Source organism: Lontra canadensis, unplaced genomic scaffold (genome assembly GCF_010015895.1).
Source record: "Lontra canadensis isolate GAN:19392208 unplaced genomic scaffold, GSC_riverotter_1.0 scaffold107, whole genome shotgun sequence".
Classification (NCBI taxonomy): Eukaryota; Metazoa; Chordata; class Mammalia; order Carnivora; family Mustelidae; genus Lontra; species Lontra canadensis.
This window is the reverse complement of record NW_022631101.1, coordinates 5011039-5028420: the sequence shown is the minus strand read 5'-3', so window position 1 is coordinate 5028420 and position 17382 is coordinate 5011039. Positions and strand designations below refer to the sequence as shown.

At 57.2% G+C, this 17382-nt stretch overlaps 2 protein-coding genes and 1 long non-coding RNA gene across 5 annotated transcripts; 2 read left to right on the top strand and 1 right to left on the bottom strand.

The window, feature by feature from the left end:
- The first annotated feature begins 1293 nt into the window (after window positions 1-1293).
- On the top strand, window positions 1294-2335 carry LOC116856068. Its single transcript, XR_004380467.1, has 2 exons — window positions 1294-1452; window positions 1617-2335. It is a non-coding gene; the product is annotated as an uncharacterized LOC116856068 (long non-coding RNA).
- A 2873-nt stretch (window positions 2336-5208) lies between these two features.
- Window positions 5209-12042, bottom strand: EMC10 (ER membrane protein complex subunit 10). Of its 2 annotated transcripts, XM_032839164.1 has the most exons (8): window positions 11910-12042; window positions 10458-10530; window positions 9445-9554; window positions 8442-8546; window positions 7924-8105; window positions 7668-7761; window positions 6628-6714; window positions 6314-6399 (listed from the first exon to the last, which is right to left on the bottom strand). In XM_032839164.1, exons 1-7 carry the CDS (start codon window positions 12021-12023, stop codon window positions 6628-6630), a joined length of 765 nt encoding a protein of 254 aa, XP_032695055.1. In that variant the 5' UTR covers window positions 12024-12042; the 3' UTR covers window positions 6314-6399. The 2 variants fall into 2 exon arrangements, with proteins under 2 accessions (XP_032695054.1, XP_032695055.1); XM_032839163.1 differs by lacking the exon at window positions 6628-6714 and having other exon boundaries at window positions 5209-6399.
- A 166-nt stretch (window positions 12043-12208) lies between these two features.
- Window positions 12209-17291, top strand: FAM71E1 (family with sequence similarity 71 member E1). Of its 2 annotated transcripts, none has more exons than XM_032838909.1 (5): window positions 12209-12409; window positions 12598-12716; window positions 13071-13201; window positions 16237-16507; window positions 17124-17291. In XM_032838909.1, the coding sequence occupies exons 1-5, from the start codon at window positions 12322-12324 to the stop codon at window positions 17178-17180; spliced, it is 666 nt and encodes a 221-aa protein (XP_032694800.1). In that variant the 5' UTR covers window positions 12209-12321; the 3' UTR covers window positions 17181-17291. The 2 variants fall into 2 exon arrangements, with proteins under 2 accessions (XP_032694800.1, XP_032694801.1); XM_032838910.1 differs by having other exon boundaries at window positions 12213-12382.
- Window positions 17292-17382: the final 91 nt, after the last annotated feature.

The window sequence follows — 17382 nt, the reverse complement described above, 5'->3', positions numbered from 1 at the left end:
CCCGCGGGCTCGGCACGCTCTGCTCTCCGTTTCCCCGGCCGTCGCGCCTTTCTCTCCCTGGGCGGCGGCCGCGCGCGCAGGAGCAAGCGGGCTCTCGGCGGCCGGGTGTGAGCCCCGCGCGTGCGCCTCCCGCCCTTCCCGCTGCCCCCGCTTCCGGCTTTCCTCGTCTCCCGCCGCCTCTCCCCGGCTTCCCTGCTCTTCCGCCCCTGGCCCGGGCGTCGGGGCGCGCGCGCGCTCTGGCCGCTCTTCCCGCCGTTTCCCTCCGCCGCCTTCCGCGCACCCCTTCTCCTCCTCGCGCTCTCCCGCGGTGCGGTCCCGCCACCCGCACTACACACCTCACTCCTCTCGGTTCGGGCTTCGGCGTTCCCCTCTCAATTTTCTTCCACGTCTCTCTCACCTCCTCTCCCCGCGCCCGGCTCCTCGCCCCTCCCTCACACCCCTCCTTTCTCGGCCTCTCCCCGCCTCTGCTCTTCTCTTTCCTGCCGGCCCGCTCGCACGCTCGCTGTCTCTCCACACTCCCGTATTCATTTTTCTCCTTTTCTCTATTTCCCGCCTGCTGTGTTCCCTTCCTCCGCTCTCCTCCCCTGTCCCGCTCGGCTTTGGCCTTTGCATCCGGGCCGCCAGCAAGCTCTCCGCTCCTTGCTTCCCCCTTTCTCTCCCTTTCCTTCCCCTCTCCCCTCCCGCCGTCTGGGCCTTCTTACCCCGTCTGCCTTGGCTGCTCCCGGGCCGCTCCTCCGCCCGGCCTTCCATTTCCGACTCTGTCCCATCGTCTCTCTCCCTCCTTCTCCTTCCCCCAGCCTCGCTCTCCCCGCCACGGTCTCCTTTCCTCACCCCTCTCCGCCTGCTTCGCTCGGGGCCGCCCCCCACCCCAGCCTGTCTTCTCTCTCATCTCTCGCTTCCTTTTCCCCTCTCCTCATTCGTTTTTTCCCCCTACACTTTCTCTTCATCTTTCCCCTTTGCTCCCCTCTTGCTCATCTCCATCCCTTCTCTCTCCCCCCTTCTCTTCTCCCCCCCCCTTCCAGTCTCTCTCGCTCTTTCCTTTCTCTCCTTTTTGAATGTCACCTCTTCTCTCCTCCCAGACTTCTCCCCTCCACTGGCCTCCTTTCCTCTGCACCTTGTCTCCCAGTGTCAGGGAGGCCCCTCCAGGCTCTGCCAGCCACATCCTCAGCACGAACTCCGAGATCCTCTCCCTTTGCCTCCCCTCCTTCCCTCTCCCTTCCTGAAGTTCGGAGCTGACATCCTCCCAGGGATCTGTGCAGCCTGGAACAGGGCTGCCAAGCCAGGCCTTCCCACCCCCGAGGGTGGAAGGGCCTGTGTGACACCCATTTTCTCTCTTTTCTGTCTGTCCTGGATGCTGCCCACTGCCTGGAGGAAGGACGCCTGCCGCCGGCCTAGGAAGGAGGAAATGAGGAGCTGGCTCAGAGATAGGGAGTTGCCTAAAGACACTTGCACGTAAGTGCCAGGGCTGGCAAGGGCTGAACCGCCCTACAGTTGGCCAGGAAGTGGCTCCTTCTCCACTCTCCTGATCCCTCAACTTCTGTCTGAGTTTGCTGAGAAGGGGGCTGCCTCCTTTCTGCCCCATTCTCCCCAACCTGCCACCATCTTCTCTTCCTCAGGAAGCATGGAGCATGGGAGGACTTCACCTGAATCCCATTTCGCAGTTGGGAACATAGGCACCCGTGTTCCTGAAGTCCAGCACCTGCTAAGACAGAGGCTTCATGGGAACCCCAACCTTCTCAAGGGCCGAGAGCACCCCCTGAAAAGCTCTCTTCTTCAGAGAGAGGGTCCACAAGGGCCTGACCTCCCCAGAGTATCCAGCCCAGCATGCTATGGGCCTGAGGGGCATTCTCAAGCAGGGTGAACTCCTTTATCGCCACCTACTGATAGAAGACGGAACTGTTACCAAGCTGTATTAGACACCAGGAATGGTCTCAAGTAAAACTCTGCAAAAATGAAAATTTTTACTCCTGGTCAATATGGTACGGTACCCAGCAAGCTTCATAGCGTGCCAACGTACACCTCCAGACTGACTTCGTGTTTTCAAGTCATCCTATGGCTGGCTTCCCCTCTGCATTGCCACGGAAACGCATACATGACCACTGTGGGAAACTAAGGAAAGTGGGATTTGCTTTACAGTTTGCTTGGGAGCCTATTTCTAGGAATCGGGCCAAATCGAGTTTTTCTTTGTAATGACACCATTATGCCTTGCTGACTGGGAGGTGGGTGCAGGCAAAGATGAATGACTGACAGCTAAAGAGGCCTCAGGGATTAGTCCCCGATTCTCACCATGGCATCTCTCTGATGGGTTAAATAAAGACGCCTATAGAACTCCTTCCAAAAGCCACCTGCTACGGTGCACAATTTGGGATAGTAAAGTCTTCAAATACTAAAGTTAGCCTTATATATTTAAAAAGATTGCCTGTCCTATAACTGCGCTACGTATACCTAAATGACCATAGGAAATGCTGGGCTGGGGAAAAGGGTTTCCTAAATGCCAGAGAGCAGTAACATTTTGTGGGGCAAAGAAGCGCATCCAAAGGGTGAGGCAGGAAACTGGAGAGGGAGGCCGTCCTTTCACTGAGCATTTACCTTGCAGGTGCTCTGACATCTTAGACCACAGGTCAGGAGGCCGGGGGAAAGGCACAGGAGGGAGACAGTGGGCACTGAGCTCCGTGGAGAGGGAGAGGGAGAGACAGAGGGGGCATAGAGGGTGATATCTGAGGGACTCATTAAGGTTGGGAGGTGCTCCTCAGTGAGGCTGAAAAAGAGGAACAGACTGGAAACTAACACAACTCCAAAGCCAGGCTGAGGGGCTGGGACTTTGCCCTGAGGGCACTGGGCAGCCATGGGAGGGCTAGGAACAGAGGAGGGGTGGGGAGGGGGCAGCTTTGGTGTCAGAAGTCCCCCCACAAGGCCAGGGAGGAGGCTGGGCTGACAGGTCCAGGTGGGGAAGGATGAGGTCAGGGCTGGGGCCATGGGGGACAGGACAAGGGGTGAGGCAGGAAGGAACAGCAGAGTCGGGCACCGCAGTGCTCCAGCCTATGAGGCCAAGCAGATGGTGGCACCACTTACTGGGTAGGATTCCTGCAGGAGCTCCGACTGGGGGCGGATGGGTGGCAGAGACTCTCCGGGCAGCACTGCCTGGGGAAGGAGCCATGGGTCTGGAGACCAGGAGGGGAGTCTGAGCGGGAGATGGGTTTGAGGATAGTCGGCAAGAGGGGCTCCAGTGTGGATGGGAGGTGCCCGACACTGCCCCAGCAAGTCCTCCTCTGGCAGCATGTCCTGCAGACATACGTGCACGTGTGCACACGGGGATCCCTGCAGCTCTGCTTGCAACAACCCGAGGGTCCCTCCACGTGGACCAATGATGTCACCTCCGAGCCAGCCACATCACAGAAGGATGCACTTTACAGCCAAGATGGAAACCTCTCCAACTCAGAGAGAGAGAAAAAAAAAACCTAGAACTACAGGGCACCTGGGCATATGAGTTTGTTAAGCATCTGCCTTTGGCTCAGGTGACGATCCCAGGATCAAGTCCCACATCAGGATCCCTGTTCAGGAGGGAGTCTGCTTCTCCCTCTGCCTCTCCCCCCACCACCCTGTTGTGCGCTCTAATAAATAAAATCTTTAAAAACAAAACAAAACTAGAGCTACACATTTTTGTAAAAATGATTTACATAGACGTTTGCTTGTTTATGTGGAGAGTATCTCCAGAGCTATGAGCAGGAGACCGGCCAGTCAGGCCGCCCTCGGTGAGGGGAACAGGTACCAGTCTGCGCTGAGCAGAAGGCTCTTGGCTTTGGATCCTACAGTGTCTTTTGAGTTTCGTGCTATATCCCCAGACACCCTGGTCAAGAAAACGAAATAGTAAGTGAGCTCTCCCTGAAGAGGCAAGTACTAGAAAAGCTGCATGAGGACAGAGCCCCACGGAGCCTGTGCCAACTCAGTGGCTGGAGTACACTGCAGAGGAGCTCTGCCCGCTCCAGAGGGATCTAGAGAGTCCTACAGGAAAAGGAGGTAATCAGATGGGTAAAGAGCTCAATCTCAGTCCATGACAGAATTAGAAAATGGTCCAACCAATGCCTGGGGCAAGAATGCACCTGCCAACGAGGCAAAGGGTTAGGAATTCTGAGTCTGAACCTTGTCTAAGAAAGCAGCAGTAAACACCATGGGGGCAATTCACATGGAACGCAGACGGGAAAGACACCCATCTTAGAGCACCCTTTGGACACTGTTTTACGCATTGAAGCCACAAAGAAATGGGTCGAATGATAACCCCCACTGCTGGTGGGTGTGTAACACAACACAGTCGAAGAAAATACTGCAGAACTGCAAATCAGTGGGACTGTTTGGGACTCTCAGGCCACTTGTCGCAGCACAGCAGGGAGTGGCTGGCCCCTGGGATCGAGGTCAGAGGGAAGAGAAGGGCCAAAGAAAGGGCCACAGCAGGACAGGAATCCAGAGGGACCAGAAAACAGGCGGGGGTGGCTTGAGGTGTCAGCAACATCAGACAAATCACAAGAGGAATTCAAAATCCTAAATGCTGCCCTTGAGCAAAGGACAAGAACGGTTCCCAGAAAATCCCAGTGGTGCTACCGGGCTCCACTTCCCTCCTGACACAGATCAGAGCCTCACGACACGGAGAGGTCTGAGCCATCTGCTGGCAAGGCCGTGGGGGAATGGTGACCGGAGTCTGCTCGATGGGGGGCAACTTAGCAACATGGGTCACATTTATACAAATGCCACCTTCCTCTGGCCGGTCATTCTGCTGCTGGGGTTTTATCCTGGTTACATCTGCATCCGGGAAACAGTGACAGCCGCAGGCAGAGGCCAGGTTGAATGAACTCTGGTGCAGGTCTCTGGTGGGGTGCAAGGACGAGGCCACTCCCCCATTAGGAGAAGTCTCCAGAACATTAGGGTGCAGGAGCCAAGAGGCAAGGGCGAGGCGATCGAGGGGATTTGCTACTTCTGCATTACAAAGAACGGAGAGCGTGTGTCCCTCCCTACCCACCCCGCCAGCACAGGCTAACACATGGAGAAGTTAAGCAAATGAAAGCAACTGGGGGAGACACCGGTCCACCACACACCTTTGATGTTGTTTTGATAGTCGAGCCACACGAACGCATTACTTTCTCGTAAATGTTTCTGATCTGCCATCATGATTTTGGCCATGCATCCCCAGGAAATAATTCACACTCACCAAAGAGAGACTGGAGAGCACTCGCTGCCGTGCTATTTATAACCATATCCAGCAGGAAGCTAAATGTTGAACATTTGGGGAACAGTTTAATAAACCGCCATACAACACCACAAAGCAATACACAGACATTTCAGCGACCGTGACAGCCATTTCTGTGTGTTTCTGGATAATACACAGAGCGAAGAGGAAAATTCAATAAAGCCTGTACATAAGGACTTCCCTGCAACCAAATCAACGGTTGCATTTGGTTGCTGGAAGTCATACCTTTTTGAAACATTGATGTATTTCAATAGATTGTCGGTATTTTTTAAATAGATCGGCGGGGTGGGATGATAAATAGGAAAGGCCAGTAGTCCTCTCCTGGTGGCCTGTCCCAGGGAAGACATTCCAGGCCGGGGAAGGGATTCTATTTACATCATCGGCTCTCAACTCTACCAGATATTACTTTGTTTTTACTTTAAACATTTCTGTATGCCCCAAAGTCTGTGGGAGGCCTAGCACCCAGACAGGGCAGGACACCCCAACTCCTGCTTGGAGCCAGGGGCAGATAAAGGCCGAAGCGGGGTCCCAAGGCAGGGCTGCTGGAATGGGGCCAAGGGATGCCCATAGCCAGCCCACACCTGCTCTATGCCAGGCCCCTCAAGGGCAGACAGGTGGAAAGTGTGTGGCCCAATCTAGTCAGACAAGTTAGGGGGACCCTCTAGCCAGGCCTGGGACAGGCAGGGCAAGAAGACCATGAACAAAGGCACAGAGGCTGGAGAGAACTCGGCATGTTCCCAAACTACAAGGCTCAGGGGAAGGGGGAAAAACGTAAGGTCAGAGCTGGACCAGGAGCTCGAGCTCCATGCTGTGGCCAAGAGGAAGCCTTTGCCGCTATGGAAGGATCACAGGGGAAGGCAGGGTACGCCAGAATCTGGCCACCTGTCCGCCTAGAGGGAAAGGACTCCTGGGAGGAGTATCCCCCTACCATCACGGGATGGGGATAGGGGGAGCTAGCAAATCTTTCTTGGGATGATCAAGGACAAGAGCACTCTGGCGGGAGGGGGTTGCCTGCATGAAAGAAGACCAGGCGCTGATGCCCCCCGCCCTCAGCGGCCACTGCCCCCGCCACCTCCCCCGCCACCGCCCCCTCCCTGGCCCCCGGCGTCTGGTGCTCCGGACATCATGAGGAACAGGACGACAGGAATGATGTACATCCACTGTAGCCAGACGGGAGGATGGGACGGTGGACAGACAGACAAAGAGAGAGACAGAAAGAAGAGAAGTGAGTATGAGCCAGATTCTGCCAGGGCAGGGAAGGTGGGGGAGCCGGCATAAGGGGAGGCCACGTGAGGGAAGGGGGCCCAGGTCCCCTACATCACTACAGGTTGGGGAAGGGCTGGTGGGGTGCAGGGTGGGGTGGAGGCGGGAGGGGGCTCAGTCCTCACTCAGGCCTCCTGCGGCGGCGGCGTGGGCCCCGGGGCGGCAGGACGCAGGGCTGTGAGCAACACAGCCCCCCCGAGAATGAGGTGCCACTGAGGAGGGAGGGGGCACAGGTCAGGGCCAGGGGTGGCCATGGGGTCCTGTGGCCATTGGGGAGGGCAGAGCCGGGGCATGTGGGTTCTTGGCCTCTCTGGGCCTCAGTTTCCCCGCAGTGCAGCTGTCAGGAGCTGCTGGCAAACCTGAGGCCCCGCTGGCACCACACTCAAGGCAGTCAGGCTTGGCATCCTCCCACCCACAGTGGCCTCTGCTGTCCCCTGCCCTTGTCTTGGGTAGACCACCCTTCTGCATCAGTGCCCCCAGCTCCTCCTACCAGCCCCGGCCTGGCAACACAGGCCCGTCCCCTCTCCAGCTCCAGACCAGCCTCTTGAACATCTCCACCCATAGCCCTGCCTCCCCTAACTGTGCCCTCCCAAAGCCAAAGGCATCCCAGCCCCACCTGGAGGACCCCACCTGTCCTCTCCTTTCCAAATCCCCCAACCCATTGCAATCTCTGCCTCCCTCCCTTCTTCAGCCTCACAGCACCCGCCCGGCTTAAGCTTTGTCCCAGCCCAGGCCTCGTCCCAGCCCCTCCTAGTACTGACCACGTCCCTCCCCTGACCACTGCCCTCCTCACTGCCCTTCCTCCAGACAGGCCTCTGTTCAACACCAACACGGCCTGTACCGCACCTGCCCCCAGCCTGAAAGGCTGCCCCCGCTTCCCAGAGCGGCCTGGCTCTGGGCAGGTCACGTGCTGAGCCTGGATACCCTGTGACCGCCGCCAGGAAAAGACCAAGGCAGAGGCAAGGAGCACAGCTCAACCGTCCTCCCCGACTCCATCCAGGCCTTGGGCTCAGCCCAGGTGCCAGGGGACAGGCCTGGAGGCGACAGGCAAGCCCCACGCACAGGAGGCCAGGAGGAAGAGGAACAGGCCAAGGGCCACAGGGGAGAGAAGGGCAGAGGGGGACTCAGGAGGGAAGGGACCAGGGGCAGGCAGAGCTCTACTCACATATTTGGCGAAGAAGGACTTCTGTTCCTGCGGGTTCTTGGCCTTCTGGGCCTGCTCCATCTCCAGGCGCTCAATGAAGGCCGCGGTCTCGGGACTAGGGGTGGGCGGAGGAGACAGGCTATGGGACCGGGGTCAGCCAACAAGGACACAGCAAGGGCAGCAGCAGGATGACTGAGGCGGAGGTTATGGGGGGGTGCTGCCCACGCCCCTGCCCTGCACCCGCACCCTGGAGCACCCGCACCCCGCGCGCCCTCACCCTGGGGCGGTGGCCGGTGGCTGCAGCTGCACAGACGTGTTGAACAGCTCCAGGTCTACATCTTCCACTTCGTGGCCCCGGCAGCCCCCGGGGTGCGTCACCACTGACACGCCCACCACATTGCCAGCCACGTCCACGTGCAGCGTCAGCTGGTCTGAGAGGTGCGACTCCACCAGGGAGCACTGGGGTGGGGGGGGAACAGGGGGATCAGGGTTGCCACCCAGACCTTGCCTGCACCAAGACCCCCAAGCCTCCAACCCTTCTCACAGGGCCCAGAGGATCTCTCAAAGCTCTTCATGGTTCCCCCCCGCCCTTGGGCACAAGTCCAAGTGCAACAGCCTCCCCATGAAGTCCTATGCTGTCCCATCAAAGGGCCCACCACCCGGCGCATGCCCCCTCCAGCCCTTGAGGGCAAGGCCAGGTCTGAGTCCTCCTGTCCATAAACTCCAGGGCGCAAATGGTGGAAGCCAGGCTGGGGCAGGTGGGAGGGCCCAAGGACGGTCCCATCACTGACTCACCGCGGGGACGAAAGAGGAGACGTAGCTGCCAGCTTCTGAGCCATCAGGGGCCCCAGGGCGCTGAGGGACCCGGACCCGGTATAAGCCGTTCAGGGCTGCCACATCCTGCAGGGCAGAGGAGGGCGGCAGTGAGGACGATGCACGGCCCCTGCCAGGCCTGGACCACCACTGGGCCCAGGGGACCCTTCCCCCGGGTCTCACCCGCCTGCATCCCCCTCATCCCTAGCCCAGTGGTAGCCCTGCTGGTGACTGAGGCCAGGAGCCACTGGGTACTCCACCTTTGGGAGAAGCCACTGTAAGCGCAGCAGAGCCCAGCCCAGGGATGAAGTGAGTCCCAAGGACATTTTCCTCAAACCTGGATCCAGCTGCACCTAGGCCTACCCCATATCTGGACTCCCCAGCCACAGAAGTGACAGCTGTGACAAAGAACCACGTGGGAAGCACAAAGCACGGCTGGCCAGGATGGACTACCTCCCACAGGAAGGGCACCCACCAGCACGTGCCTGCCCACGATGAAACCTGCGTCCCCAGCCGCCCAGGCAATTACATCCGGCCAAAGGGAGAGAGTGCAAGGGCACTGTGGCAGCTTTTGTGGGCCACCCCCAAAAGACGACTTCTCCCTCTAGCCCTCATTTTTCTCTTCCTCTGGCCTACTGTACCTCCATGCACCATCCCTAGGGAGGACCAAGCCAGGCCTGGCAGGAGCCTGGCCTTGAGGAAGCCACAAGACGGGCTCTGATAGAAATAACCTTCTTTTGTTTAACTGTGGCCATTCCAGGGATCTCTTTCTCCTCCCAAGCAAATCTCCTTCTAACTGACTGTAAAGCATCCTGACTGAACCTGGAGGAGCGAGAGGAGCAACGATATGAAAACCATGGGAGAAAAGGATGTGCTGTGCAGAAGGAATGGCACAGGCAAAGGGCAAAGGCCCTGAAACACGCATGGCGTGGTCCAAGGCACAGGTCCCCCCACACCCCAAGCAAGCCCCGGGTGCTCTCCTCACCCGGAGCCGGCCCCGCTCCTCCTCGTTGAGCTGCCGCTGCGACAGGGACAAAGTGCCATCCTGCTGGTTCCAGAGCAGTGAGCCCCGCTTCCGAAAGTGGGCGCTATCCTCTGTGGGGAGTCAGAACTCAGCAACTGCCCCACCACTGAACCCCACGACCCTTGCAATGACCGGGCTGCTTCCCCCTCCCAAGCCCCCATGTTCCCACCTGCAAAGTGGGGACCCCCCACCCCCCACCACGTCCCGCCCTCCTATCCCACAGGGCAGCTGACGGCAGATGTCTAAATGCCGCAGCTTCCAAGCCCTGCCTCTGCCTCGCCAGGTGACCCAGGGACGGTCACCTCATCCCTCTGAGCCTCAGTTCTCCCATCTGCAGAACAGAGGGGCTTCCACCCATGGGGCCATGTCAGAACTAGTGGGGCTTTCCCGAGCAGAGGCTAAGGTCTGTCAGGAGGTCTGTGGAGGCTCCCGGCTTCAGCGTTTCTAATAAGTGCCCCAGAGTTTGGGGGCTCAGACCTCTGGACTGTAGTGACCTCTGTGCTCTGGGAATCTGAACACCTGAACTGTAGTGGTTTAAGCTGGGCTAGAGAGCAGGTCCTGGCTCTACCATTCACTTACAGATGTGATGCCCCTCTGGGCCTGCTTCCCATTCTGGAAAATGGGGCTCTAATACCTAGACATTGCAGGGCTGTGGGGAGGGCATTAGAGTGAATACACCCAGAACATCCAGCACTTAGTGCAGGCCACAGAGTGACTGGTCTGAGAAGTCCGCTCTACGGTTGCCCCTAGGCAACTAGGATGTGTCTTACAGTAAAGGGAGCATTCAAAGGAAGAGTTCCTTCTCTCTCATGCCCTCCCTGCCCCAACCTCCCCGGAATAATGCAAACACATTCGGAGGGGCAAAGCTTTCAGTAAACGGATGGCGTGTCTCACATTGGGTGGCATCCAGACCCAAGTTCTTGACTTCACAGGACACCAGCTAAGTACCCAGACTAGGACGTTGCTAGACTCACCGATCTCGAATGAGTGCTCCAGCAGCAGCCCCACCGTGCCACAGCCCTCACCCTCTCGACCTTCTGCTCCGGCCTGCAGGTGAAAGAGAGGTCCCCAGATGAGGACCATCAGAGCCCGAGGCAGAAGGCAGGACCGCCAGACCCCAAGACAGACTCAGGCTGAAAGAGGAACCTTACTTTCATATTCATATCCAAACACTGACACCTGTCCACCGCGATTCCAACGGGAACCGCCCATTTCATGAAAATTCATGATCTGGATGGTCCCCAGAAACCCAAAGCCTGCAAAGAAGTGTAACCTTGTTTCCAAGGCAACCATCTCCAGTTCCAAGGCAAGTATCTTCATGCCTAGCATCGTAAACATTCATGGGTTAAAGGATACCTGAGGTTCCTTCCCAACCTAATATACAAGTGGCCTCTTTTTTTAAGATTTTATTTACTTATTTGACAGAGAGAGAGAGACAGAGAGGGAACACAAGCAGCGGGAGAGGGAGAAGCAGGCTTCCCGCCGAGCAGGGAGCCTGATGTGGGACTCAATCCCAGGACTCTGAGATCATGACCTGAGCCAAAAGCAGACGCTTAACGACTGAGCCACCCAGGCGCCCCTACAAGTGGCCTCGTTTACACCTTAACAGCCACAACAAAGACGCTCCTTAGGCTAAGGCTCCTAAGGCTCCACGCCGTCCACTTTTTTTTTTTTTTAATTTTTAAAAAATTTTTTAGATTTTATTTATTTATTTGACAGAGAGATCACGTAGGCAGAGAGGCAGGCAGAGAGCGGGGGCGGGGGGAGGGGGCGGTTAGCAGGCGCCCTGCTGAGCAGAGAGCCAGATGCGGGGCTCGATCCCAGGACCTTGAGATCATGACCTGATCCCAAGGCAGAGGCTCAACCCACTGAGCCACCCAGGCGCCCCCACGCCATCCACTTCTCCAAATTCAAATCTCTCCTACCTCTGCATCCTCCAACCACGCCCTTGCACCTACGCAACCCTCACACCTGCGCAACTCCGTGTCCAGATTTTAAACCTCCAAATCAAGACCCGCCCTCCTCATGCATATGCAGGAAGCACCTATCCGATCACTCCAGAGCCTCTCCGCTGTTTTCCTTTTAGCCGCCCCTACGTCTCATTTGCTAAAGCTCACCAGGGCCACACCTCCTCATGCATATTTAACGACTGCGGATTCCCGGCGTTCCAACGTTAACACCGGGTTCTTGCCCCAACCTCCTTCGGCGCATCCTCGTTTTTAAAGCACCGAAAGCCCAGGTGCCAAGTCCATCCGAGCCCCGCCCTCTCATGCATACTCATGAGCTAGAGCCTTCCTAACCATACTCCCTTTCACCTCTTCTCTCTTGGCCCTGCAATACCTCCTTCCCACTTTACCGGACCTAAACACCCGAGACCCAAGCTTTCCGTCAGCGCCGCACCCTGTGCAGAACCAATGAGTACTCACCCCCCGCAGAGCGGCTCCAGACCGGCAGCCACTGCCCCGGGCCCGGCTGGGGACTGCTGCTGACATCAGCAATATTAGGAGGAGGCGAGTAGCCACCACACCGACCTCCGCCATTTTGACCGTTTCCCATCAGGCCAGGGTAGGGAACGAGCCGGGCGCGGGGAGCTTGCCGCGCAAGCGCCTGCGCCCGTTCTTTGCGCCTGCGCACTAGCGCCCTCCCTTTACAGGGTTCTGACGCCAGCCGGGTGGCGGTAGCTTCATCCAGGTATCTGGGCACCGCCCCCCTATGATGACGTCACAACGGCGGGCGTTTCCTCGGTGACGTTTAAACCTGGTCCGCCGCGTTGTGACGTGTAGAGCCCGCGGCACCACCCACCCGTTTTCTCTGCCGGCACCTCCCTCCGCTCTCCCCATGGGGCGGGGCGTTGCGATGATGCGGGGGCACGAGATTAAGCCGGCCCCCAGTGGAACAGGTGAGGAGGGACCAGGTGGGATGGCAGGTGAGAGGCGGGGCCGGGCCTGACTGGCTTGGACCAGGTGAGGGAACCAGGTGAGGGATGGGGCTGGCGTTGAGAAAACTGATGGCCAGGATTCCCCTACTGGCAGAGGGGGACTTCCTGGGCCCTGCCAGCTGGAGGGGCTCCCGGCCCAGTCTCCTGGACTAGACCCCTGAACTTTGCCCCTCTAGAATGCCCCCTGGTTCCGGGCTATCCTACGGGCCGGCCCGGACGGCTCCAACGCCACCTCCTGAGCGGCGAGTTCGACCAGCTGCGAGACTTCCCCATCTTTGAGAGCAACTTTGTACAGGTGTGGAGCCCCAGAACCCCCTGACACAGAGCCTTACCTTGAGCCCTGACCTCCTGACTTGGGGAACCCCTGACCTGTCGACTTCTGAGCATTCTCCCATAATGTTCATCTCCTGGCATTCTGGATCAACCCCCACCCCCATGCCTCTAGACCTTTAGCTTCTCTGTGAACCCTGGCCTCTGATTCCCTTGGTTCATTTTCCCTGACTTCACACCTGGATAACTCTTGACTTCTGACCCCAGGATTTCTGACCTCAGATTCAGTGTTTATTTAATACACTTGGCTCATGACCCTTAACCCCACCATTCCTGCCTTCCATCTATCTGCCTTCTAACCTCTAATCCCTGGCCCCAGGTGACCCGGTTAGGAGAAGTCGCCAACAAGGTCACCATGGGGGTGGCAGCCTCCAGTCCAGCCCTGGAACTCCCAGACCTGTTGCTGCTGGCCGGCCCTGCCAAGGATAACGGATGCCTGCAGCTCTTTGGGTGACTGCCCCCATCCCAGCCGAGACCACCTCCTTCCCCAGCTGTGGGCATCCTGGGCCCCCTCCCTGCAGCACCTCCTCTCACACAGATGACTCCCAGTGCCAGGAGTCTTGGAGAGCTGCCAGCCCGCTTTGGGCTGCTGTACACCCAGAACAAAGGGAGGGCAATCCACGGGGGCTAGAAATCAGAGATAGATGGACATGAGAAGGACAGTCCTCAGCCTCACCCTGGCAAGGATCAGAATAACCATGGATGCAGCGCCTGCTGCATACCAGGCACGCTGTAGGCCATGCAGGTAATCTCATCGCTGACATACTCATATGGTGGGGCCCCTTAGTCCCATCCTTTGAAGAGATAAACTGAGGCCCAGAGAGGGGAGCCACTTACCCAGAGACCCACAGTGGTTCAGTGGTTGGGTTGGGATTAGAATCGCAGGCTCCTCATCCTTATTGACCTCATGATTCTTTTTTCTTTTTTTAAGATTTTGTTTAATTATTTGACAGAGAGATAGAGCCAGAGAGCATAAGCAGGGGGAATGGCAGAGGGAGAGGGAGAGCAAGAGGAAGGGAGCCTGGCTCAGGGCTGGATCCCAGCCGGCCAGGTGCCCCTGACCTCATGACTCTTGAGCTCCAGTGCCACACTAAACACAAGCCCTACATGTCTTTTGTTTTCTCACTGAAAAAGGAATGCAAATACACATCAAGGTACAAAACATACATAGCACAAAATAACACCTTTCGCCCATCCTAGGCTCCTGCCTCCAGCTCCAGCTGCCAATAACAAAACATGTACATACGTGTAGTATACTATAAAAGCATTCTGCCAGTGGCTTTCACTTTTTTGACTACATCTCACAGTTAAGGAGAGAAAGGGAGGAAATGAAGGAAAGACTTACATCACACACACACACACACACACACACACACACACACATAGGGGTCCACAGTTCTTTGTCTGCAGTTCTGAAACCTAAAAAGTTCTTTTGCAACCCACTTGGTGGCAGAATCTGATTCTGACCTCAACTAAATGAAGGCTACTTACAGCCTTTAATGTATCCCCCCTGTATAAGTTTAGAACATTCCACAAAGCAGTGTGCTGACACCTTACGGTGCACCAGGGCATTTTTGCTTCTACACTGCTTCTTTTCCTTTCAGTGCTAATCTGTCCCACCAATCGACCTCACCGCTCACTGAGTGGAGAGCTGCAGTGGGAGGGACCCTAATGACAGTGCCAAGGGGTGCTTGGAACCCCTTCAACACCATCCCCCCAAAAAAGCATACCGTCAAAGTAAAAGCACTGAACTTGCTCTGCAAATAAAGCAAGACTCACCAGCCCCTAGTCCTTCACTTCTAGCCTGCAGCCTGGAGCTAGCCTGGGCCCATTCTATAAGCATATATATGTTCACCCTTCCTTTAAAACCAGGGGCAGGTGCATGCTACTTTTCCTCTCTGCTCACTCCCTCATCAGCACTGGATCAGCATTCACTTTATATCAACATAACTACAAGCCCCACATCCTCTTTTGGGCTCCCAAGTTTTCATCTGGTGCTGCTACCATCCTGCCTGGGTTCAAATCCTGACTTCACCTCTTCTTCACTGGCTTTGGCCAAGTTCCCTACCTGTCTGTGCCTCGATTTCCCTATCTGGAACATGGGGATTAGAGGAGAGCCCAGCTTCCCGGGCTGTCAGGGGAGAAACTGCGTAAATGTTTGTGAAGCGCTTGGAACAGCCCCTGGCAAGGGGTCAGCACCTTGTAAACATCAACTGTTATTCTGCCACTTGGGGAATGTCATAAAGAGATGAAGCCACCTACTGAGGGATGTGGTGCCCAGTGTCTTGGGATTGCAGCCAGTACGGTAGGCAGAGGGCGTCCATGCGCACGGGCGTGAGGGTGTCTGTCCCCAGAGGTAGCATTGCCAGGCCAGAGGGTGGTATATGACTGCCCCTCTCAACAAGCATCCACTGAGCACCGACCATGTGAGCCCTGGGTACTCGGGGAGCAGCAGCGAACAAAATGAGATCAAAATCTCTGCCTTCAAACTCCCCATCTGGGAAGGCAAACAGAATAAATGACAATTTGTCCAAGGGGGTAAGGTTTGTGGAGACAGATGGGGCAGAGGGGGTGGGGAGGACTGCAAGGGTGAAAAGGGTGGTAAACACCTTCCCCAGAGAGAAGGCGTTTCTTGAGAAACACAAGATTAAGGGGCCAAGCCATAGGGCTGGCTGGAGGAAGATTCCCACCCTGAGGCAGGGTCCGAGGTAGGAGCTCGCCTGGTAGGTTTATGGAACCGCAGAGAGGCTGGTGTTGCTGGGGCTGAGTGAGCGAGGGGAGTGAGCAGAGAGGTAAACAGAGGAGGCGGATCCTGTGGGGCCAAGGTCAAGGTGCCGAGGGACCTTGCCTTTACTCGGAGCCGCAGGAGTCATGGGAGGGACGTGAACTCGGGTGTTGGCCTGCGCCCTCTGGCGGCCGCATGGGAACGGAGCGGTGAAGGCTGAGGCAGCTGCCTGGGCGGGCGGTGAGCCCCGGCTGGTGGCCGAAGGGTTTAGAAGTGGCCGGATCCTGGAGACGGTGGCATTTTAACGGTGGAGCTGTCAGGATTTGGTGGCAGGATTGGATGAGGATATGAGAGCAACATGGGCCCCACGACTTCTGACGGAGCAGTGGGAGGATATAGTTAGGATGCGGAAGGCAAAGAGAAGCAGGTTTGAGTTGGGGAGAAGGTCAGGAATTTGGTCGTTGGACCTGTTATGGGTCCGATGTCATTCTCATATTCAACTGGAAATCTCAAGAAGGCGGCTACCTATTAGAAGGACCAGCGGGAGACACAGAAGTACTGTGGGGATGGAAGAAATGTGGGGAGGGAAGAAATGTGGGGATGGAAAAAATTCAAGAGGCAGAGAAAGTGAAAAGGGACTGTCTCTGGGCTGAGAGAGGGGTGTTGGGGTGGGCGACCCCGACCCTGAAGGCGCCCGGGATGGCAAGGCTGCCGAGCCACGGAGCGTCAGAACCTGAGGCTGCCCCTTCCGCCCTCCCAGGTTGTTCCCCTTGCAGTTCGTCCAGCTGTTCGTCCACGACGAAAGCCGCTGGCAACTCAAGGTCAAGTTCCGCACCGGCCGCGCCTTCTACCTGCAGCTGCGGGCCCCGGCCGAGAGCCGAGACCGCGAGTTCGGCCAGTGGGTGCGGCTGCTCTACCGACTGCGTTTCCATTCGGCGGAGGGAGCCGTGCCTTTCACGCAGGAGTACTCGCCGGTGGAGGATGGGGACGACGAGGACGACGAGGACGACGACCTGATAGAGCGGGAGGAGGTGGGAGGAGGGACGGGGATGCTGAGGAGGAGGTGGGGCGGGGAGAGGGCGTGGCTGGGGCTGGACTCCGGGGTGGGTGGGGGGCGGTGGAGGAAGCAGCTGGAAATTTGGACTACCCAGAGCTAGGGCTGGGAACCTGGACTACTGAGTGTGTGGGAGGGGCTGGGGGCCTGGATTCCTGTGTTGAGAGCGCAGGGCGCCAAGGAAGGCCTCACTCCTGAGTCCTGGAAGGGTATGAAATCTCTGTGTAGAGACAGCAAGATCTCAAGGCAGGGCAGGGTTGGGGACACGAGCCAAGTTTCTCAACTGGGCACCCCCCATCCCCCAGCCTCTCTCCCCTTGACCTACTTCAGTGGGATATGGGGGAGGGACACCTGGGCCCAGAAGGGCTAGGGTGGGCCAAACCGGATGTCCAGTTCCCTATAAGGCCAGGGGGAGGAGAGGAGCACCAGTCTTTGAAGGTGGGAGCATTGAAACCTGTGGGGTATCTTCCTCTTGAGACACCCCACTCCCCCCACCTTCCAGGTAAGTACAAAGTCACCCCACCTACCCACCCCCAAACTGCTGATACATCTGCAGGTCAAGACCTCTGAGACAAATTCTTTCTTATACCCAGCTTCAAGCCATGGAAGCCAGACTTGACCCACAGACCTCTGAACTCTGGGGACTCTGATTCCTCCCAATACCCATGAGGTCACCAAAGGACCAGAGATCAAAGTACCCTATCTCAGGGCCAGAAAGATGAATTATTAAAGTTAATAAAGATCGGCCACTTAAGAACCAACAAGCAGGTCATGAGCACTTTTGTCAACATCACCAATTCAACATGGCTGCCTCAACATGGTGTTCGGTTCATCGTGTGTGGCTCCCGGGGC